Source organism: Dermochelys coriacea, chromosome 1 (genome assembly GCF_009764565.3).
Source record: "Dermochelys coriacea isolate rDerCor1 chromosome 1, rDerCor1.pri.v4, whole genome shotgun sequence".
Lineage (NCBI taxonomy): Eukaryota > Metazoa > Chordata > Testudines > Dermochelyidae > Dermochelys > Dermochelys coriacea.
The window spans coordinates 250,308,976-250,333,375 of record NC_050068.2 but is presented as its reverse complement, the minus strand read 5'-3'; the positions used below and the strand labels follow the sequence as shown (position 1 = coordinate 250,333,375).

The window sequence follows — 24,400 nt, the reverse complement described above, 5'->3', positions numbered from 1 at the left end:
CCTCTGAGACACCATTCCCTCCCTGCTTCCCCTTTGCTCGGCATGTTGAGGAGTAAAGGACTTCAAGTCTGTGGGGCTCACAATGTAGTAGCTTTCATGAGTACTAAAGTTCACTTAAATAGTGCAGTTTTCAAAAGGAAAAAAATAATGTTAAATCCCGACTCCCGTGAAATCAATGGGAGTTTTGCCATTGACTTCACTGGAGCCAGGATTTCACTGAGTCTTTTTTCTTTAGCATTTGAGGGGAAGGAATCTAAAGCATCCATTTCCCGTCACACAAACCAATAAAAATAAAGGTCCATAAAATCAGTATTCATGATCACTAACATAATGCTCCTCATAGAATCTCTTTTTGGTGTGTTAACATTCCACATTAACCTCATACCAATCTTTGGCTGGAAGAAAGTCATAAATCTCTCCTTGTTCCTATTTGATCTCCAGTATTGTATGTTTGCCTTAAAGTTGATAGAGATGTGTGAGAAACAGCTTGAAGGTTTTCTCTGTTTCCTGGGGATTGCTATTTCTATTACCAATATTTGAATGAGCTTTCATTGGTTTATACTTCTCAGAGTACAGCACTTTACAAAAGTTCATTTTCGTTTGAGAGCACCTTGGCTGTGCAAGGAGGCATGTCCGATTTGTTATTAATCACAACACTTTGCATGCTGACAAAACAGCCAACTCTTGTCACAGATCTGACATGAAAAATTCAGAATGAGCCAGACAGCTCCTGATCCATTTCACTCAGTGCTTGTTTTAGGACAAAAAGGATCTCTCTTCCCTGGTCTAGACCAGTTCAGCCCTTAAAAGAACTAGTTTCTATAGATATGTTAAAGAAAGAAAAGTTTACTTCAGTCCTTCATTTGCTGCTCAGTAGAATTGGAAGTAGTTCCAGAATTCTTCAGGCTCCATAAAGAGCAGGTGATCAAGGTAAGAACAGGCATTCATATTACCTAACACAAGAATTCTAGCTAGCTAAGCCAAAATGCAACATTTTCATTGTTGTAGAACTACTTTTAGAATTGTTAAGACTTGATGGGTGGTTCTCCTCTTACCCCTGCTAAGGAAGCAGTCTACATAAAGTTTTTTGGTCATTGACCTGATGACACATAATAATATTCTTTTTAAATCAACAACTAACTCTTACAGCTATATCTAAATGTGTGTACATTCTAACTATAACTTAGGAGATCACAAACGGAGTAACTGTGGATGATTGTTTAGCTATCCCTTTGTCAAACTGAAGAATTTTGAGGAAAAGAAAACTGACAGCAACTCAGATTGGGATTATATTCCATATTAAATTAATAGTGGCTAAAGTAAATGAGAAACTTCTACTATGCTCATTAGAGCTGGACAGGAAATAATTTTCCAGTCTGAAATCTTGAAAATTGTCACAAATCAAAAATCTGATTTTTTTTTTTTAAAAAAACCCTCACTTTGGATTGGGTCAATCAAAATGTTTCATTTTTTAAAAAAATGTTAATTTGAGAACTGATTTCAATCTTGATTATTTTTTTTTTACCTTTAAAGTATATAAATTACCTACAATTTCAAAATGAAAGATGAAGATTTTGTTTCATAAATGTTGAAATGGGCTATTTCAACAAATTTTAAATTTTTCTTTTCAAATCTTTTCAAATGGAGAGATTTGTTGAAACTGAATAATTTAGATTTTGATGAACTGTGTTTTCTGATGGAAAAAATGTTTTATTGTGAAATTCCCAACCAGCTGTATTGCTCACATCCTACCTCAGCCATGTGAAACTGACAGATGATATATTTTATTTAGCAAGTTATTAGTTATCAAATTTTCTGTTTTTCTATACCTTAAACTACTTAGTGAACTGGTACAGTGAGTGATGCAATGAAAGCTCAAAGGAAAAGGAAAAGGAGTACTTGTGGCACCTTAGAGCCTAACAAATTTATTAGAGCATAAGCTTTCGTGAGCTACAGCTCACTTCATCCGATGAAGTGAGCTGTAGCTCACGAAAGCTTATGCTCTAATAAATTTGTTAGTCTCTAAGGTGCCACAAGTACTCCTTTTCTTTTTGCGAATACAGACTAACACGGCTGCTACTCTGAAACAAAGGAAAAGGGATATGCATTGAATCTATATACAAATAATTGACTTAATTGAATCTCCATAAATCAGGCCATTTAACACATTTTGTAAAACTCATCTATTATTTTTAGGGTGTTTTTTTAATGTCCTTGATGCTTTAAATAAGAGGTGATTTGAACACATGCAGACCTAATAGGAATAAGCATTGCAAGATTGGGTTGAAAAAGAGAGCAGGTTAGGGACAGTTCCCTTCCCACCTTTGTTATTAGGTGGAAGAAATTCATAAAGGGATGCAGTTAGTAGTCGAAGTATAAAAATGTAGGTTTGGGTCTGATTTTTATTTTTAAATGCATGGAAATAATGTGTTCAATTGCATATTTCTTCTGGCCAAGTGATTGCTATGTTTGTGCATTGAAATTAGCTGATTACATGCATGAATGATCAGTGACATGATTATCTGCAGTTTGCATGTGCAGTTACCTAATGTAAATAGTGATAATAGCATGCACAAAACAAATGAAAAATTGCATGTGCATTTTGCATCATCACATGTGCCTTATTTTGAAAATAGGCCCTTTGTGAAAGAAAGAAAGAAAGAAAGAAAGAAAGAAAGAAATGTTGATTTAAATTTAAATGAAAATAGATTTCCCTTTTATGATGTAAACTGTCCCTTGCTGTGTTTGCAACCCAGACACCACATTGTGTTAGGAGTGAAACTGACACGAAACAGATCAGTCTCCCCTACCTATCTATATTCAAGATGAGTTTAATAGAACAAGATGTTAGGCCTCTTGGCTCATCACTTTTGTAGACAGTACTGGGAATTTCAGTTTCAGTATCCAAACATGTTAATCACCCACATTTGGGTGGTCTGAAGTGCCCAGATCCTACGCTGGGCACAGGGAGAAGAGGAGAGGGCAGGATTCACTCACCTGTTTAATGTAGAAGACCTACGAGACTCACCTCCCATGACAAGCATGCACGTCTCCCAACCCCATCGCTAACTTTCCATCCTGCCATAGGGTGACCAGATAGCAAGTGTGAAAAATTGGGACAGGGTGGGAGGTAATAGGCACCTATATAAGACAAAGCCCCGAATATCAGGACTGTCCCTATAAAATCGGGACATCTGGTCACCCTACCTTGCCATGATGATGACTCTGTGGGCAACATGACTACTGCCCTCACCAGAGTAAGAAACACTGTTGTGTTTGTTGTGCTACAGCACTTCTTCCTCCCCTGAAGGTTGTGCTGTGTAGAGAGCCATCTCCCTGCTGCTCTCCTCTCTCCAGGCCTGCTCCTTCCTCTCTTCCTCACTGCAGCTACCAGGAGGAGGAGAAGTGGAGGGACTGTGAGTAGACAGAGGATTAAAGGTGGAAAGGGTGACCAGACAGCAAGCGTGAAAAATCGGGACAGGGGTGGGGGGTAATAGGAGCCTATATAAGCAAAAGACCCCCAAATCGGGACTGTCCCTATAAAATAGGGACATCTGGTCACCTTAAAGGTGGGAGAGGTGGACAGGGCACCCTTTCTGGATTCTCTCTCTCTCTCACACCCTGATTTTCTGTTTGGAGAGTTGTGAGGTATAAATAGGGAGAAGCAAACTAGATGCCTAAAATTCATCCAGTCTCCCTAATGCGTTAGTATCTTGAACAAAGAGCATATATTGTTGTATACAGGGGTACTGCCCTTTGGCTGCATTCTGCCCCCTTTTATGCCACAGGAGGGCCATGAAAGTGATGGGGGAAGCAGCTGGATCCTCACGTGCCAGGAATCCCCCTACTGCTGTCATAAGGGGAGTCCTCCTGCTGTCATAACAGCCATACACCCCTTTCCCCCAAGCTGTGTCTGGGTGGGCAGGAGGGTGCATGGCTGGATGGCTCTTTGTTCTGGCTCCGGAATGACCTGGAGGTAGCGGTGGAAAGCAACTGTAAAGTTAGAGCAGCCCTTTGGAGATCTGGCTGGGATTCGGTCAGTGCCCTCTGCAGCTGGGCTGTGGCTGACAGGCTTTGTAACCCCTCACAGCTAAACCCAGTTCTATCATTGTCGTTAGCCAGATCATATCAAAACACCACTGTGCTCTGTACCTGTCACACTTTTACTGGGACTGTCAATTAATCACAGTTAACTCAAGTGATTAACTCCAAACAGATTAACTCGATTAAAAAAATGAATCATAATTAATCGCGGTTTCTTGCCATTAATCACGATTAATTTTTTATAATCGTTTGATATTCCCTAATTTTTACCAAAAGTGCAGATTTTCTGGATGCCCAGCATTTAGCTTTCATTGTATTGGCTTAATAAGCCAGCATTTATACTGTTCTTTACATTTTAAGATTTGTCACAAGGCAAACAAGGCAGCGTCACCACCTTAGTTCTCCCATCAACACTGGTGCAGAACAAGAGTGAGCGAGATGGCGTCGGTGTTCCGGAGTGAGGAGATGTGTCTGACGCAGCTGTTTCTCCAGGTGGAGGCTGCCTATTGCTGCATTGCAGAGCTTGGCGAGTTGGGTCTGGTCCAGTTCAGAGATGTAAGTAGTTATGAGAGGTTCTCGGGTGGGAATGTTGGGATCAGCTATTAAAGGGCCACTGTAAATGTGGTTGGTCCCAAAAGATGCTGGGACAGTAGATTAATCTGGAAGGCAGGGATGCTACAAAAGTTTTTATAGTGGGGATGCTGAGAACCCTTGAACCAAACTGTAATCCCTGACCATAATGGAAACCACTTCGAGCCAGGGGGTGTGGCAGACTCCCTGCATCTCTAGTTCCAGCACCTATGCTGGAAGGGCTTGGCATAAAGACTGTAAATACCTGCCTTGCTCTGGAAAGGAAGGAGGCTGTGGGCTTCAGGCAGTAGACTGGGAGATCCAGATTCAATTCCCAGCTCTGACACAGACTGCCTGCGTTACTTCGGTCCAGTCGCTTATTTTCACTGCCCCTTGGTTCCCCATTTGTAAAATGGGGATAAAAACATTTCCATTTATCTGTCTTGTCTACTTAGATTGTCAACTTGTGGAGGCAGAGACAGTCTGTGTATATACAGAGCACATTGGGACTCTGCTCTCACTTGGGCCTCTAGGCGCTACTCAAATACTAATACAGTAGAACTCAGAGTTACGAACACCTCGGGAATGGAAGTTGTTCATAACTCTGAACAAAACATTGTGGTGGTTCTTTCAAAAGTTTACAACTAAACATTGACTTAATGCAGCTTTGAAACTTTTCTGTGCAAAAGAAAAATGCTGCTTTTCCTTTTTTTTTTTTTAGTAGTTTACATTTAACACAGTACTGTACTATATTTGCCCCCCCCCTTTTTTTTTGGTCTCTGCTGCTGCCTGATTGCATACTCCAGTTCCAAATGAGGTGTGTGGTTGACTGGTTAGTTCATAACTCTGGTGTTCATAATTCTGAGGTTCTACTGTAACTGTAGCTCACGAAAGCTTATGCTCTAATAAATTTGTTAGTCTCTAAGGTGCCACAAGTACTCCTTTTCTTTTTGAGTTTACTGTTACACATAATACTCTTCCTATCATGACTTTACAGTTTGATCGGATTACCTGAACAGTGTCCCTGTCTGAAAATTGAAAGCAAAGGTTTATTTATATGTCTGTTTAAGGCCAGATACCATATGGTAAACAGAGCCACAGTCTGAATTGTCTACAGTAAAGGGGGTTTCTTCTGTGAGAATTATAATAAGTTGTAAGGGGAGTATTAGGAATTGCTGGAGTCCAAGGGTTTCTACTACCCTACAATGCAGTCTGTGGCCACCCTCACCCATAATTTAATATGGATATACGATCCACAGAAATTACATCCACAGAGCTCCATTATAATCAGAGCAGAGACATCTTGGCTCCAGATAGAGCATTGCTTGCTAGGTATTGTAGTCTCTATAGTAAAGATGAGCAAGGATGCAATGTCTCCATGGGATGCCAATTATGCATGATTGAAGTATATGCACAGTGTGGTGCTTCTGCAAAAATCTAAGCCCATCAAGGAAGATGCTGCTCCTCCAGTTCATCAGCTAAATCTGAGCCTGATGCCAGAAGTTAGATTCAGCTAAGAAAATATGAACCATTTCTTTGCATGCCAATTAGGCATCATTTGCATATCCTTAAGTCAATCCCCATCACCCCCCTAAATCACCTGGTTACCTTTGGTGGTTTTCCAAAGTGGGTATCTACAAGAACATTGTTTTTGGAGAGCAAAAACTGCAGCATGAGATTTATCTCTACAAAGAAGGGAGTATAAAGTATTTATACATGGCTTGAAACTGAGATTTATTGGTAACTGCCAGTAGTGAATGGCACAGCGACTGAAATATCCTTGGTGAATTAGCAGACCAAAAGACTCTGCTATGGGACATGGAAAATTCATGAGTATTTTTTCTGCCGTGGTGCTGTTGGTAGCCATGGTGGAAGCTGTACTGCAGACAGGAGGCAATGGTTAGTGTCTTCCACCGGTGGAGCTGCATCAGTACAGATAAATGTTTACTAATTTGCTTAGTGTAAACAAGGTGTATGGAATGTGCCTCACAAAATTACACCCCAAATAGTTACACTTGTGACATTGGCATGTACATCCCCAAACAGAGGTTTGGTTATTTAAAGAAATGAGAGGAAAGAGGATTCAGAGTCTTGTTCAGGAGAATATCAAGTCTCCCATTGCTAGGACCCCAGTTCATATCCAAGTGAGGTCAGCAGTGGCGGAGAATAATTGTCTGATGCCTGTTCAGTGGCGCTGGTGACACGAGTTCAGGGATCTTGGTTCAGTTCCTCGGTGGCAAGTGGGGAAGAACTCTCCTTTGTCAGGATAATGAGCAGGCTGTCTTGAGTGAATCACTGGCTGCATTCTGTGGTCCCTGTTATGCAGGAGGTCAGACCAGATGGTCCCAATGGTTCCTTCTGGCCTTAAAATCTATAAAATCCAAGAAGCCTTTTCTACCCCAGCTCAGACCTCTGGCAGCCAGAGAAGCCATGACTGAATGGGCCAAGGATACCAGTCAAGGTTGAGACACAGTGATTGTCTGAAGAAGTTTTGTATTCCCATTGTTTGTGTGGTGCCCGTTGTGTGGCTAGGAGGCTACAAGTTTCAGTCATAGGCAAAGGCAGCATATTTCACCCACGCTAATATACAGTTAAACGAAAAGTCTCCCAATTGGCAATGTACATTCAGCCCTGGGTTTGTTTGGATTTTTGTTTTGTTTTTTAATTTCTAGTTGAATGTGAATGTGAACAGTTTCCAGAGAAAGTTTGTGAATGAAGTCAGAAGATGTGAATCCTTGGAGAGGATCCTCCGTAAGTAGACAGTTGTACAATGCTACTGGCTCCAGAAGTGGTAATCTACTATTTCAAAAAGCAAACTAGCAAAATTGAATGGAATTTGTTCTAAAGATGGCAAAGCTTTCATTAGAAAGTCTTTGTACTTTTCATCTGAAGGCTTTGAAGTGGTTGCATGCACCAATTAAGTGCCACTATACTACTGGGGCTGGGGTGGGGGAGTGCACGTATCACACCTATTTTGCATATGGGTAAAGTCAGAAGAGAGGTTAAGTGTCCTGCCTAAAATCACATTTCCAGCAACTGGGCTGGAAACGGAACCCGGGGTCCTGACTCCTAGTCCCTGTATTCTAACCATTAGAACAAACTTCCTGCAGCAAAGCACACTGTCCCAGGAGAGATTTCTTTAAAAAGCCGGCAGGCAATAAAAATGGGGGGTTTTTTAAGCTGTTTTTTCTTAAAGTCATTATTTTTGTGGGGCTTGCTAGGAAATGGTACTGAGTGAAGTGTCCATAGGATCCTTAAAATGTCTGCTTTTCTACTGTGTGAGGGGGAAATAATTACACTCACTTAGCATTTATAGTGATAATCACCCATTGATCCTCACGTACCTTGCAAAGGTGGGTAAGCACTATTCTCTGCATTTTACAGGTGGCTATATTGAGGGCCAGAGAGGTTAAGTTTTGTGTCCAGTGTCTCACAGTGGGTCAATGGCACAGCTGGAGATAGACCATAGATCTCCTACCTTCCAGCCTTCAGCCCTATCCCTTTTGGAAGAGGGCCCTGGATACTTAAGACAAGTGCTGCTTGTTGGGGAGAGGAGGGTGAAAGCTGTTGTTGCCTGGGGACAGTTTTTCAGTTGGTGTTGCAGGGTCTGGATTTTGAAGGGGTGCAAACGAAAGTCAGTGGCCAAAGATATAGGGCTAGATTCACAAAAAGACATAGGTACCCTAACTGCTATTTTAGGCACCTAAATCCCAGAATCAGGCCCCACTGGGATTCACAAACCCACAGTCAGCTGCCACTGAATGCTGTAGGCAATGAAACTCATTTAGCAGCTACATTTTTGCATTAGAAGTTCCCTCTGCCCCGTCTTTCTTTCTCCGAGCACGTGCACTGCTGCCTCACTCTAGACATCCAGATGCCCAAGCCCCAGTGTGCTGCGTGAACTGCTGGAGGATCAGCCTTCCTCTGCCCAACTCACCTGTGGGGCCCAATCTGTTAAGCAGGCCCAGAACTCGCCTACCATATTGGGCCCCTGCAGGTGAACTCACACAAAGCAACTAGAGGGGAAGAGGGGGCGGGGAGGAGGAGCTCCCTCATAACTTTTAGCCCAGTGGCTAGGTTGGTCACCTGGAATGCATGAGACCCCTGGTTCAAGTCTCGCTCCAGCTGGGAGGAGATGGGATTTGAACAGGGATCTTCCATTTCTCGGGTGAGTGCCCTAACCGCTGGTCTATGGGATAGTCTGATATGGGGTTTCCGCCGTTTCTCCTGTTGAAGCTGTTCCACTTGGCCCCTAGCACCAAGAGAGAATCCCAAGAGAGGGTGGCACCTCTCTCCAGCTTGGATTTAGGCGGCGAACTCCCTGAGGGGGTGGGGCAAGGACTCACCCCTTGCTTTGGCATCTCCCATTAGCTAGCTCAGGTGAGGAGCTGCCTAGCATGCCATCTTTTGTGAATCCCATTCTCAGGTGCCTGTCTCATTCATTGTCCAGGAGCCTGGGCACCAAACCCAGACTTTGTGATATCAAAGCGAAGAGGTGCAATGTTCAAAGTGTCTAAATAAATCTCTTGTATGAAATGAAACACAGGAAAAATGTAGGCTGGATAGCAGGGAACCTTTGCTACCAGTGGGATCTATTCTATTGTGGTGTATTCTCCTGAGGTACTCTTGGGGGAATTCTGCACTACTGCACATGCGCATAATTAATGAGCCCTGCAGATTTCTAATTTTTTGTGCAGAAAAAAGCTTCTACCAAAATGTTGCTGCAGTTCCACCTTTTGCGCACCAGAGGGTGCTGTGGCAATAGAGCAAAGCTGTAGCTCTCCTCCAGCGAGGGAGGGAGAAAGCTGCCTTCTTCGCAGCAGGCCAGGTCAGGAGACAGGGCTATGGGGAGACAGACAACGTGGGATGCTGCGGGGTCAGACGGGTTCATAACAGCTAGTGGGGGAGGACAGACTGGGGCAGGGACTGAATGGGAGTTGAAGTGCAGGGCCACATGGGGATAGGGGGAGGGGTGCAGAGCTACATAGGGGCAGAGGAGTGGCTGGGTGGGGGAACAGAAACACATGGGGACAGGAGGAGGGGGTGCAGGGAGACAGGGACAATGGAGTGGCTGGGTGGAGGCACAGAGACACATGCTGATGGGGGGTGCAGAGTACATAGGGAAAGGGAGTGGCTCAGTGCAGGCACAGAGACACATGGGGAGGGGGTACAGGGACAGAGGGTGGTTGGGTGAGAGCACAAAGACACATGGGGACGGGCAGATGTGTCTGACGGAATGAGAAAGGCTAGGGGTCAACCAGGGTCTGCATGGGGAAAGCTCCCTAACAATCCCTCCGCTCCCCTGTTGCATACTTTTTCCACCCATACACAACAACCCTCTAAGTTCACACCCAGGCTCCTTCCCAGCAATGTACTTCCCTCTCCCTCAGCGCCTCTGTTAGCTCTGACTCCCCCAAACCTTTGCACTTTGCTTCTGAGGGTTGGGAAATATGGTTCTGTACTGTAGTTAAAATGAATTTTTACTCAGAGTTCTGTATTAATATGCTTAATAAGGAATCTATTTGTCAAAAAACATTTCCTTAATCTTTTTGTTATCTGTATTGTTACAGACATACTTGCTGACAGGCATTTTGAAATAAATGACCCAAAATAATTGAAACTGATGTGATTATATTGTGTTATTTTGACCAATAAAATATGCAGAATTTTGTAGAATTTTAAAATATTGTGCGCAGAATTTTTAATTTTTTGGTACAGAATTCCACCAGGAGTACTAAGGGAGGTTGGAGTAGCCACATCCTTTGAGGATTTGAAACTGTTCTGGAGAAACCACTGTATGCTGTATTGTAAGGAACAGCAGGCTGGAGAGCAGGCACAATGAACTGATGATCATTTTCCACTGCCGTGTCTATGATTAGGTTAGCTTTGTACTAAAGTCATGATTCCCAGTGTATACAATTATCTCCTCTAGAGAAGGAGCAGCTTCCTTATTGCTGAGGGAGGCTCGAGGGAGCCAGATTCTTGGGTGTCGAAGAGTTCCACAAATATTTGGTGAATCTCCTAGAATAAGTGTCGAATGACATTTGAATACTGTGATCATGTGTCATGATGTCACATGCGGGTCACCACCGCAGGCCATGTCAGACCCCAGGGAAAGCCGAACAGTGCCTTTTGTGTGGTTTCCTTTCAGGCTTTCTGGAAAATGAAATGGAAAATGAGATTGTGATCTTCAAACCTGAAAAGTATCCTGAGACCCCCCTGCCTCGAGAAATGATTGATCTGGAGGTACAGAATTCTGCCCTGCCTCGGGGGCATATGGAGCAAGATTGGGCAGGGGAGGAGTGAAATTACATATATACCCACATATTTAACATCTCAGGAAAACCATGTGGGTCCCAGAAGTGGAGGAAAGTGACTCACCAGTGACAGATTCTCATGGGTTAGCCATGTTATTCTGTAGTTGTGGCACAACCCTGTGTACTAGATTAATAATACTGCATTTATAAATCGCTGATTGGTTTTAATCAAGATTGACTGTCATTGTTTGTCTGGGAAGAGACCATGATCTCTCTTCACGTAGAATGATGGTCTGCTGGCTTGCCTAATTTAATGCCTAAATATAACTTTGAGTCACTGCATGTAACAGAGAAGGTGGCAGGGGGAAGGTCAGAGGTTTGATAGCTGTGTGCATATTCCTAAACAGCCAATGCATATTTTAAAATGTTCATTGCACAATCATACATGTCTGCCCATATTATTTTACAATCCTTTTGACAGGGATGTGGCAGCCTGTAAAAGGATAACTGGGCCTGTCTTGCATCTTTCCTGTTTTGTTTTGGTTGTAAACAGACGGTTCTGGAGAAACTGGAGAGTGAGCTGCAGGAAGCCAATCAGAATCAGCAAACCCTGAAACAGAACTTTCTAGAACTGACCGAACTAAAACATCTCCTGAAGAAAACTCAGGACTTCTTTGAGGTGAGAGTTCTTCAGATGTGTTACTATCTGTCCGCTTTGTCCTTCTTTCTTTTCGCAGAGGGGTTGACGAATTTTAGTTGTTTATGCTTTGACTTTATTTTTGAGGGGGGCTAAAAAGACTCCAGATTTCCTTTACTGCAGATTCGAGGTCAAATTTTCCAAAATGCCTTGGTAAGCCTAAGTCTCGTTGGGTCTCAGGCTTCTCAGTGCCTAAATCTCATGGGCTCCTAAGTCACTTAGACACTTGAAAATTTGGTCTAGACACTTGGTCTAGCTCTCTGTAAAAAACCGTCTTCAGACAAACAATAGCAACAGTAAAGATGTGACAACGTTTAAATCCATTGGAACATGTTAGTTTTTTTAAAATAATTTCAAAAGAAAATGATGATTTCTGCTTTCAGACAGAAACCAATCTGCCAGATGATTTCTTCAACGAAGACACTTCTGGTCTGTTGGAATTAAGAAGTACTCCTACTGCAGCGGCTGCAAAGCTGGGGTCAGTGTGATTATAGGCTTATAGCTTTAATAAGGCCAATGCAAATATACCCTTCCCTTTTACTTCCACCAGCATTAATAAGCTGGTTTCAGCACCATGACCCAGTCTTAGAGGTTTGCTGAATTCAGTTCCTATCTTCAGATAGCTTAGTACAGACTGCTTTTCAGTCTCTTAATTGTAACTCATTGATTAAAATGAAAGCAATATTAGTGTTTTGAAGGAGACAATAGATGATTAAAAACTGATCTTTATGGCTCAGACTATTGCTAAATGGGATCGACAGCCTTTCAGCTCCAGGTCACTGGTTCAAATGTGCCTAGTGACTGAAAATCACTGCCATCTGACAGCTGTTGAGTGGCCTCTGGGGAACTTAGTGAGGAAAATGGAAAGGAGCATATATTCTGATAAGTCAAGTGTTAAAGTGCAATTAGGCAGGCCAAATAAAGAATTTGAAAAGCTACTATCAAAAGATACAAAAAGTAATAGCAAAATTAATTTTAAGTACATTAGAAGCAGGTAGCCCGCAAAACAATCAGTAGGGCCACAGGATGATCAAGGTGCTAAAAGAGCACTCAAGAAAGTCAAGGCTGTTGCGGAGAAGCTAAATGAATTCTTCGCATCAGTCTTCACTCTGGGGGATGTGAGGGAGATTCCTGCACCTGAGCCACTCTCTTTGTGAGACAAATCTGAGGAACTGTCTCAGATTAAGGTGTCCTTAGAGGAGCTTTTGGAACAAATTGATAAATTAAACAGTAGTAAGTCACCAAGACCAGATGGTATTCACCCAAGAGTTCTGAAGAAACTAAATATGAAATTGCAGACCTGCTAACTGTGGTATGTAGCCTATCATTTAAATCAGCTTCTGTACCTGATGGCTGAAGGATAGCTAATGTAACACCGATTTTTTTAAAAGGCTTCAGAGGTGATCCCGGTAATTACAGGCCAGTAAATCTAACTCCAATACCAGGTAGATTGAAACTATAATAAAGAACAGAATTATCAGACACATAGATGAACATGATATATTAGGGAAGAGTCCAACACGGCTTTTGTAAAGGGAAATCATGCCTCACCAATCTATTAGAATTTTTTGAGGGGGTCAACAAGCATGTGGACAAGGCTGATTCGGTGGATATAGCATACTTGGACTTTGAGAAAACTTTTGACAAGGTCCCTTACCAAAGGCTCTTAAGGAAACTAAGTAGTCATGAGATAAGAGGGAAGGTCTTCTCATGGATCAGTAACTGGTTAAAAGATAGGAAACAAAGAGTAGGAATATATGGTCAGTTTTCACAGAGGAAAAAGGTAGATAGTGGGGGCCTTCAAGGAGCTGTACTGGGGCCAGTGCTATTCAACATATTCATAAAGTTCTGGAAAAAGGGGTAAACAGTGAAGTGGCAAAGTTTCAGACGATACAAAAGTATTCAAGATAGTTAAGTCAAAAACAGACTGCAAAGAGTTACAAAGGGATCTCACAAAACTGGGCGACTGGGCTACAAAATGGCATATGAAATTCAATGTTAATAATGCAAAGTAATGCACACTGACAATGCACACATAATCCAACTATACGGATATAATGATGGGGTCTACATTAGCTCTTATCACTCAAGAAAGAGATCTTGGAGTCATTTTGGATAGTTCTCTGAAAATAGCTGCTCAATATGCAGCGGTATTCAAAAAAACAAATAGAATGTTAGGAACCATTAAGAAAGGGATAAATAAGACAGAAAATACCATAATGCCACTCTATAAATCCATGCTACGCCCACACTTTGAATAATGACTGCAGTTCTGGTTGCCCCATCTCAAAAAAGATATATTAGAATTGGAAAAGGTACAGAGTAGGGCAATAAAAATGATTAAGGGTATGGAACAGCTTCCGTCTGAGAAGAGATTAATAAGAGTAGGACTGCTCATCTTAGAAAAGTGACAACTAAGGGGGGATATGATAGAAGTCTAGTTAAAAACATGACTGGTTTGGAGAAAGTAAATAAGGAAGTGTTATTTACCCTTTCATATAACACAAGTATCACGGCACTCCCAGTGAAATAATAGCCAGCAGGTTTAAAACAAACAAAAGGAAGTATTTCTTCACACAATGCACACTCAACCTTTGGAACTCATTGCCAGGGGATGTTGTGAAGACCAAAAGTATAATTGGGTTCCAAAAAGAATTAGATAAGTTCATGGAGGATAGATCCATCAATGGCTATTAGTCAAAATGGTCAGGGATGTAACCCCATACTCTGTGTCCCAAAGCCTCCAACTGTCAAAAGCTGAGACTAGATGACAGGGGATGGATCTACAATAAATTGCTCTGTTCTGTTCATTCCTTCCAAAGTGTCTGATACCAGCCACTGTTAGAATTTAGGATACTGCACTAGATGGACCATTGTTCTGTCCCAGTATGGCCATTATGTTCTTATGACAGATGTGCACATCACAGAAACCACCGTTGCAGTTTACACTCAGGGCTTGTCTACAGCAGAAAGCTGCAGTGAGTTTGAATGCAGTCGAGTCAGATGGCATGATGCTGACTGTGACTTTGCAGCAATGTTGGCCAAGACAAGTCACGTTCAGCACTGTGTTAGCTAGTCGTGGCTAAATCTCCATACAGTGGTGTTTTGTAAAGTAGGCAATTCTTCAGTGGCCTTCATGATGGCAAGATTGCCTTGGGTCAGGGCTTAGTTACTCCAGCCTTGCACTAGAGAAAGAGGGAGAGAAAGCCAGGAAACTGAACTCTGTTCTAAACCTTTGACCTCATCAGGTTGAGGCCGAGGTACATTGTTCGGTCAATATGGTGAAACTCACATGCCCTGCCTGTGCTGCACCGGCTGTGTGTATGGAGAGTATTTCAGTTTCCAGTACTGTCATCCAGGTGCCTTTCATCATCACTATATCCGCTTCACATATTTAAGAAGAGAATGAATAATTCTCTCCCTGTTCCTCTCCCTCCCTCCCCTAATCGTGAAACAGAGAGATGGGCTTATGGCTCCCTAAAAAGATAGAGAAAAGTGAATAGATTAAGAAGTAAGATCCATGCTTGAACTTCTCTTAATAAAGAGGCCTCACCTAACTACAGCCACACCTATGGCCAGGGTCCCAGGTTGGATTTGAATGTAAATACAGTCTATCATAGACTACGGCACCTTAATGATTATAAAACCCAGTGTGGTACATGTTCAAAAATATTTAAAGTATGCCTGCCATTTATCGGTCTTGTTAACACTGCCTAGATTCACAGCAGGGGTGATAAAAAGGGAAAGGATGGTGCCTTTTGAGCGTTTACTGTGGAGAGCCTGCAGGGGAAACATCTATTTGAAGTACACTGAAATGGACACTTCCCTGGAGGACCCTATTACGGTAGGTATACTCCTGCTTTACCTCCTTCCCATTTTATGTGCACACACACACGCACCTTTAGAGAAACCCAAACTCCTGCCATGATAACCCTCTGCCACTCTACTGTACCTGCCACCTAAGTTAAAACTGGGGTTCAAAGAGGCTAATCCATATAGTAAGAGAGGCGGGACAAATATGAGGCTGGGAGGCCCTCTTTAAAACACAACAGAGCTTTGTTTTCCCCATTTTCATTTGTTATGATCACTGTTGCCCATTTGGCCTGAGCAGCTTGCCAATAATCAGGGCCTTGTATGGCTGTTTTCAATAGGATGAGGACTCATTGTCAGGTACATTCTTGGTGTATTCTTGTTTATTTACGAAAGTGTACACAAAGTTCTGTGTCCCTGAACACAGTAGAAACAAACAACAGTTTTCTCTCTCAGAAATTTCCAAGTCTGTCCCTCCAGCAAGCTCTGTGCCCAAGAAGCCCTGCCCTTTGCTTCCTCTGAGGGTCACACTTATGACTCCTGCTGGCCTTCTGTCTCCAGTATACGTGGCCGGTCACAGATATTCTAGCCCTTGTGTCTGCAACCAGGGGAACCCCTCTGAACAGCATTTTGTGTTTTAATTATTGTTCCTAGAAAACTATTTTAAAAAATGCTATTGAAAAAGGGTGACTAAAATTTTTCCCTTTTCAGTACTCTGCCGTACTTTGTTATGAGCATTTTAAAATCTGCCTGCATTGCTTTTCAGAAGGAACAGATGAAAAAGAATGTGTTCATTATCTTCTATCAAGGAGAGCAGCTCAACCAAAAAATCAAGAAGATTTGTGATGGGTAAGGCAGGCTGTTGAGAAAGTAGCAATGACTCCTTCGGGGGTGTTTACTTGGCAGGATTGACAAAAGGAGCCTGGGAGTAGAGATTATTTCTCAGCACTCTGCTATCAGTTCTACCAATTTGCTTTATCCTGCTTTTCAATTCTGCTGTGTCTAATAATAAAAATATATATCACTTTGGCATTTTAAAATTAAGGTCCTCAGTTTTCCAAAGTGACTAGAGGTTTCAGGAGCCTCGATTTCTAGATTTCTGCGCTGATACCTTAATGGGCCTGTAATCGAATGACCAGAGAGATTGAAGGTCAGAAGGTTTCAGCACCCACTCTATGAAAATCAGGCCCGTATTAGGGTGTCAGAAGATGGGCAGTCCAAAACTGGGGATCCCTAAAATCTCTAGTCATGTTTGAAAATTTAGGACAAATTTTATTAAGCTTCTGTTTAGAGGATCTGGTACTATATTTTAAATAAACCTTTCTATATTGAATTAACTGCTGACCTCTGTGCTAGTCTCTTTAACTGAAATGAAAAAATGAAAAAGCAAAGAATAAAAATTAAAATAAAAATCTTAAACATTCCGTCTCATTCCAACCCTACGAAGCAAACTTTAAAAAAACGAATCAGGTCTGAATACGGCATTACTGTTTTATAGCACTCAGTACTGATGGGCTTTGTACTGTGCAAGTCAGATTTGATTAACTGTCACTGTCAGACATAACCCCCTCCTCTTTGGCGTGGTTAGCCAAAGTCTTAAGGCCGGCAGATTTTTGCAATGATGACTCCAAGAAAGAACCCTATGTGAGAACCAGAACTGACCATACCCGACACAGCCATCTGGTGGGTGGGTCTTTTCCTTGGTCCCTTGGCTCAGTCAGGACTGGATCAGGAAGGGGAATTTTCCTAGCAAAGATCTTTGACTGTGGAGCTCCAACTTGACAATCTGACCTTTAAGATCTGCTCCTGCATAATTACAGGTTTCAGAGTAGCAGCTGTGTTGGTCTGTATTCGCAAAAAGAAAAGGAGGACTTGTGGCACCTTAGAGACTAACAAATGTATTTGAGCATAAGCTTTCGTGAGCTACAGCTCACTTCATCAGATGCATTCAGTGGAAAATACAGTGGGGAGATTTATATACACAGAGAACATGAAACAATGAGTGTTACCATACATACTGTAATGAGAGTTATCACTTAAGGTGAGCTATTACCAGCAGGAGAGCGGGGGAGAAAAACCTTTTGTAGTGATAATCAAGGTGGGCCATTTCCAGGAGTTGACAAGAACGTTTGAGGAAGGGCGGGGAGGGGAGGGGGGAATAAACATGGGGAAATAGTTTTACTTTGTGTAATGACCCATCCACTCCCAGTCTTTATTCAAGCCTAAATTAATTGTATCCAGTTTGCAAATTAATTCTAATTCAGCAGTCTCTCATTGGAGTCTGTTTTTGAAGTTTTTTTGTTGATATATATCTATTCAGGGGACACCATCATAGGGCCTAATCACATCAGCCACACTATCAGAGGCTCGTTCACCTGCACATCTACCAATGTGATATATGCCATCATGTGCCAGCAATGCCCCTCTGCCATGTACATTGGTCAAACTGGACAGTAAAAGAATAAATGGACACAAATCAGACATCAAGAATTATAACATTCAAAAACCAGTCGGAGAACACTTCAATCTCTCTGGTCACTCAATTACAGACCTGAGTGTGGCTATCCTTCAACAAAAAAACTTCAAAAACAGATTCCAACGAGAGACTGCTGAATTGGAACTAATTTGCAAACTGGATACAATTAATTTAGGCTTGAATAGAGACTGGGAGTGGATGGGTCATTACACAAAGTAAAACTATTTTCCCATGTTTATTCCCCCCTCCCCCCCGCCCTTCCTCAGACTTCTTGTCAACTCCTGGAAATGGCCCACCTTGATTATCACTACAAAAGGTCCCCCCCACCCACTCTCCTGCTGGTAATAGCTCACCTTAAGTGATCACTCCGGTTACAGTGTGTATGGTAACACCCATTGTTTCATGTTCTATATGTATATAAATCTCCCCACTGTATTTTCCACTGAATGCATCCGATGAAGTGAGCTGTAGCTCATGAAAGCTTATGCTCAAATAAATTTGTTAGTCTCTAAGGTGCCACAAGTACTCCTTTTCTTCCTGCACAATTGATATCCATGTGAGTTTTGTCCTTCACTTCAGTGGGAGCAGGATCAGTCCCTTACTGGCTGCCTTTACAGTGTGCTGCAATAATCAACAACAAAAATTTCTCATGTATGTAACATGGTGACAACTATGCCTGAAGGCTTGTCTGCGCCAGGGCTCTCACCGGTGCCACCACCCAACCTGTTGTAGAACCAGCAGGAATTTTTCAGAAAACAATTTCAGTACATACAAGAACCATGATCATTTTGGTTGTCAGTGCAGATTGAACTCAGATCCCCAGAGCTAAAAGCGTGAACCTCTGCCCCTTGAATAAAAGGGCAGCAGCTGGGAGCCTAAGGGAGTTAGGTACTCAAATCCCATTTAAATTCAAAGGGAGTTAGGCACCAACACCTACACACTCTACCTGAGAGCTGCAGCAGACACCTTCCCTCCTTTGTGGGAAGCAGACACTGAGCAGTGGCCCTGTCAACATGCCTGTAGGTTCTCCTAATCCTGGTTAATTTAAAAGTAGAAATAAACTTGGTGGTGCCATTGTAGTCCCTAAAAAGCATTTGCTCACATCAGAAACCCAACTTCATCAGTGCACAATTAAGCACAACCATATTAACCACAATGGTTAATATTCTGCAGAACCCCTGGATTGAAATCGCAGGACTTTTACAGGTCAGAATAAGCTTTGATTGGGGGAACGGTATATGGAATGTTTGCACATCCCTCACTTGCAGTATGCTTGGGTTATCTAACTGATAACATTAGTCTGCCAATTTCATGAGCATTAATCCTATGCACAAATTTATTAAAGAGACGGTGGGGTTGGAGCAAGGAGATTTTCCCCTTTCTCTTAAGCTGGTAGCTGCCTAGATGCTAATGTGAATGCTAAAATGGGTTTATCAGTATAAGGGTTCCCTGCTGAATTCTCCTTCAGCTTTCATAGATGTCTGTCATGAAGGCAAAGGCGATATTTAATATGCAAAGGGGCTGTTAACCGATCAAAGTAGCATTGCTGTGATAATGTGCAAAATGTAGGAACTCTACAGCACGGTGGAATAAGCTTTCAAGTTTGATTAAAAATACCAATTAAAAGATGGGCTAAGAGCTCTGAAGCATAAGAAGCTGGAGATAATTAAGTGGGGCTAGTAACCCTGGGATTCTTTTGCAGGATGTTTTGTGGTTAGAGATCCTGTTCAGAGTGGGAGGCTAGGTAAAGAGATATTGTTGTGATTATAGAGGGCTCAAATACATGGCTGTGTGTTTTGTTAAGTTTACCACTGTTCTTCCTCATGCACAGGTTAGAACTGATTCTGGGAAACATACTGTAACATGCCTTGAGACCATAATGTGACACACATTTATAAATGTCACATGCTGTCTTTTAAAACAATCAATGGAATGGTCGCTTTACACCAGCTGATAATCTGACCACGTATCTTTGTGTAAAAAAGAAGCATTCTCTTCTAGGCGTTCTTTTTCAACTGTTTGATTCATGGAGCCATATCTCAATACTGCCTTTGTGACATCCCCTGAAGTGACAGTGATGGCACGAGCATTAGATAGTATGCCAACGCTGCATGAATCAAACAGCTAATGACTGAGAAATCTGTGTATAAGTAGAAGCTAATCTGTTACCTGGCACTCGTTTATTTTCTGTAGTTAAAAATGTTATCCACTGAGAGAGCCTCGTGAGATGTGTGTCTTGTTTGGTGAGGGTCCCAGTAGACAGCAGGCCAGAAAATCTGTCAGTGTACACTATATGAGTGTATCACAAACTACAGCCTGCTCTGTGTGTAATTTTTGTACTGCTATAACTATGTTAGGGGTGTGTGTGTTTGTTTTTTTTAACTGCTTTAGTTATACAAGTACAACCCCTACCATGGTTACAGTTATTCTGGAATAAAGGTGTTTTATGCCAATATTGCTTATTCCCCTTCCTGTACAGGAATAAGGCCAAATCTACACTATACGCTACAGTGATACAACTGCAGCCTAGCACTGTAATGTAGACCCTTCTTACGTTAATGGAAGGTGTTTTACAGTCTTTGTAGGTAATCTACCTCCCTGAGTTGCAGTAAGCAGGTTGATGGAAGAATGCTTCAGTCTACCTGGCTGAGTCTACACTGGGGGTTAGGTCGGCTTAACTGCAGCGCTCGGGGGCTTTTCACAGCCTTGAGCGATGTGGCTAGTTCAGTCTAAGTGTAGACCAGGCCTCAATTATATTGGTATAAGCACATTTACACTGGTATGGCTGAATCCAGATTGGGGGAGTGTAGACTTTTGTATGTAGACAAGGCCTTAGTAATGCAGATCGTGCATTAACTGTAACTATTCCTGTACAGTTAAATCAGCAAAACCCTCTCAGTGTGAACACAGGTTTATCAATATAAAAGTGCTTCTACTGGTGTTGACACTTTTAGATTGACATAATTGAGTCCACGCGCTAGGCCAGGTAAACTCTACAGACTTCTGCTGGCATAGCTGTGCCAGTCAGGAGTGTGAAGAAGTGTGGTTCCTGACCAACACAGCTGTGCAGGCAGAAGCTCCCTGTGTAGATGCAATTATAGCATCAAAACGACTTTCACCAGTATAGCTTGTTTCACACAGGGATGGTTTTATTATACAAATTGCAGTTTTGCTGCGATAGCTGCATTCATGCTAGGAGTGCTTTGCTGATGTAGTATATGACTATAGCTATCCCAGTATAGCACTGCTAGTGTGGGCCTGGCCTCAGTCTACACAATACTGTACATTCTCAATTTTAGTTGTTTACACTGGCAAATAAATATAGAAAACATATGTTATAGACTAACTGGGTTTTATTAAAATTTTCCTCAGTAAAGGCTCTTAAGCATCGTGTAACAGTTCACTGACTGGGGATATGCTGATTTTGCAATTGTGATGCAAAGAGAAAGCATCCTGTAACAGTTCACTGACTGGGGATATGCTGATTTTGCAATTGTGATGCAAAGAGAAAGGTGAATGGCAACTGTAAAGGCATGGTGCTACAGGGACATCTATTGGCTGCTCTGTTCAATGACTGACTTTTCAGAAACTGCATGAAATTCCCCAATAACAGTTAAGCAGGTGAAATGAGACAATCGCTATGCTCTTGAATGAACTCACATAACAAAATGATACCCCCTCCAAAAAAAGACAAAAACACCCTATTGCCTGTCGGTGAACAGTTTTTTCACAAAGCGATTGCTCTATATCTGACCTCTCAGTCCTCAGCCTCAAAGGGAGTCTGCACAACATCTTCAAAAGATGAGCCTGGGAGCTTAAATTCATGACTTTGCTAGACACTAAAAATCATGGCCTGAATAGAGACACAGGGTTTATGGCCTATTACAACAATCTGTAACCCACCAAAGTTAATAGGTCTCTTCACCTTGAATGTTCCCTTGAAATATGTGTTAACTACTTATGCTAAACAATCTGTTCCACTTTGCATTTAGCTGTGGCACTCTTGAGTACATTTCCCAGACCCAAAGAAGAGCTCTGAATAAGCTCGAAAGCTTGTCTCTCTCACCAACAGAAGTTGGTCCAATGAAAGATATTACCTCACCCACTTTGGCTTTGCAGAAAATGTTATTTTTGTCACTCTTTAAAATCCTTTCCACTAAGGTTAGGTCTACATGTCAGCCTATGTCGGCAAAATGTATGTTGATCAGGGGTGTGAATATTCCACATGAGTTACCCCAACGTAAGTGTTTCTGTGCACACCGCTGTGTTGGCGCGAGAGCTTCTCCTGCCAACATAGCTTATGCCACTCACGGAGATGGGTATTTTATGCTGACTGGAGAGCACTTTCCTGTCAGTATAGGGAGCATCTTCACCAGATGTGCTTCAGTGACACAGCTGTATCCATTCAGTTGCCCCACTGCAGAGCTGTACAGATAGACATGGCCTAAGGAAAATCAGGTACCTTAACTCACAGCACGAATGGGAGGCCTGTTGTCTGAGCAGCCACATTTGAATGAGAGTCTCATTTACTGTTGGATTGAAGGAGGTTCCTATGTATAACTGCACCTCAGTTGCAGTGCCAGTGCATCTCAATGCATGAAGTGGAGATGGGGACCAGTTTTCAACTAAAAAGAGTGTGCAGATAGCCTTACAGATGACTTTAAATAGTGACAGTAAGTATGACTAGGTCTTTTTCCCCTTCTTCATACTAGGTTTCGTGCTACAGTATATACCTGTCCAGAGTCTGCTACTGAACGTCGAGAAATGGCTGATGGTGTGAACACAAGGATTGAGGATTTAAATGCAGTAAGTGACACTAGCTTTATTTAGGCCCCGATCCTGTGACTGACTGCGTGTAGACAGACTAGCTCCTATGGTCCTGGACAGCCCAGCTGACAACGGCAGGGATCCACACACAAATGGGGCTCTGGCCATGTACAGTCAGTTGCAGAATTGGGGACAGGCTCCAGGAATAGCTAATCATGGAATCATAGAACTGTAGGTCTGGAAGGGACCTTGAGAAGTCACCTAACCCAGCGACTTGCATTGAGGGAGGCCCAAGTAAATTTAGACCAGTCCTGATAGGTGTTTGTCCAACCTTTTTCTCAAAATCCTCCCATAATGGGGATACCAGAACCTCCCTGGGAAGTCTTTTCCAGAACTTAACTACCCTTATAGTTAGAAAATTTTTCCTAATTGTTTCTAACCTACATCTTCCTTGCTGCAGATTAAGATCATTACTTATTTTTCTACCTTCGACAGACATGGAGAACAATTAATCCCAGTCCTCTTTGTAACAGCCCTTCACATATTGGAAGACTGTTACCAGCTGCTCCCTCAGTCTTCTTTTCACAAGACTTAATGTGCCCAGTTTTTTAACCTTTCCTAATAGCTCAGGGTTTCTAAACTTTAGCATTTTTGTTGCTCTCCTGTGGACTCTCTCCAGTTTGTCCACATCTTTCCTGAAATATGCTGCCCCAAACTGGACACAATACTCCAGCTGAATCCTCACCAATGCCAAGTAGCGTGGGACAGTTACCTCCAATGTCTTACATTCGGCACTCCTGTTATTACAGCCAAGAATGACATTAGCCTTTTTTGCAACTGCATCATATTGTTGACTCGTATTCAATTTGTGATCCCCAGATCCTTTTTCTGCAGTGCTACCGCCTAGCCAGTTATTTCCCATTTTGTAGGTGTGGGTTTGATTTTTTTCCTTCCTAAATGTAGTAATTTGCACTTGTCTTTTTTTTAATTTCATCTGGTTGATTTCAGACCAGTCTGCAATTTGTCAGCTGGGGCAGAGCCTTGTTTTTATGCACAGGATTGTAGTTGTGCATTTTCCATTAGCTATATGGAGAGTTATGCAGGAAAGTCCCCACACGTTAAAAGCTAAGGGGGCATAGTGGTAGGTGATCAAAGTATAAAAGTAGGACTTTCTCAGAAAAGGTTGTTGATTGCTGCATGACTTATACTCTACATCTCTGATATCTAGGGAATACATGATGGTATGGTATGATATGAACTAAAGGTTTTAGTAGCCTGAATATGGAACAGCTGAATTACAGGTCATCCAAGACAAAATAATAATAATACTCTTACAGTACTTTTTAGCAGTCGATCTCAAAGTGCTTCAGAAAGAATGTGTCATTGTCCTTGTTTTACCAGTAGGGAAACTGAGGCAAAGAGAAGGCTTGCCCAACTTCTCCGATCAGGCCCATGGCAGAGCTGGAATAGAACTCAAGTCTTGTACATCCCAATCTAGTGGTCTAACCACTAGGCAACACTGCTTCCCCTCAAGAGGTGCTGGTAAAATATTTGTACCACATTGCATCATCATGTATGTGCCACATATGTGACAGAAAATTTTTTTTACAAATGTTTTAGAGAGCTTTACACATTTTTATTGGAACTATTTTGTTTTGTGCAATAGCTTTAGCAGAGGATGGGGACCTCAACTCTTGTATACAAACACTTACTTTACCACCTGGTCCAACTGTATAGGGATCAGAGGGCACCATAAAGCCCTTTAAAAATACCTGAAAT

General features: G+C 42.2%; 1 protein-coding gene across 4 annotated transcripts in view; it reads left to right on the top strand.

The window, feature by feature from the left end:
- The first annotated feature begins 760 nt into the window (after positions 1 to 760).
- ATP6V0A4 (ATPase H+ transporting V0 subunit a4) overlaps positions 761 to 24,400 on the top strand; it is a 53,853-nt gene continuing 30,213 nt past the window's right edge. The window contains exons 1-10 of one of the 4 annotated variants that reach the window (XM_043518933.1): positions 761 to 930; positions 3,311 to 3,438; positions 4,467 to 4,599; positions 7,287 to 7,365; positions 10,766 to 10,860; positions 11,425 to 11,550; positions 11,952 to 12,046; positions 15,286 to 15,412; positions 16,145 to 16,227; positions 22,567 to 22,660. In XM_043518933.1, the coding sequence (XP_043374868.1) occupies positions 4,483 to 4,599; positions 7,287 to 7,365; positions 10,766 to 10,860; positions 11,425 to 11,550; positions 11,952 to 12,046; positions 15,286 to 15,412; positions 16,145 to 16,227; positions 22,567 to 22,660 (816 nt within the window). In that variant the 5' untranslated portion in view covers positions 761 to 930; positions 3,311 to 3,438; positions 4,467 to 4,482. Of the gene's footprint in view, positions 931 to 3,310; positions 3,439 to 4,404; positions 4,600 to 7,286; positions 7,366 to 10,765; positions 10,861 to 11,424; positions 11,551 to 11,951; positions 12,047 to 15,285; positions 15,413 to 16,144; positions 16,228 to 22,566; positions 22,661 to 24,400 lie in introns of all 4 variants that reach the window. The other 3 variants (XM_043518930.1, XM_043518937.1, XM_038382077.2) reach the window with 3 other exon arrangements.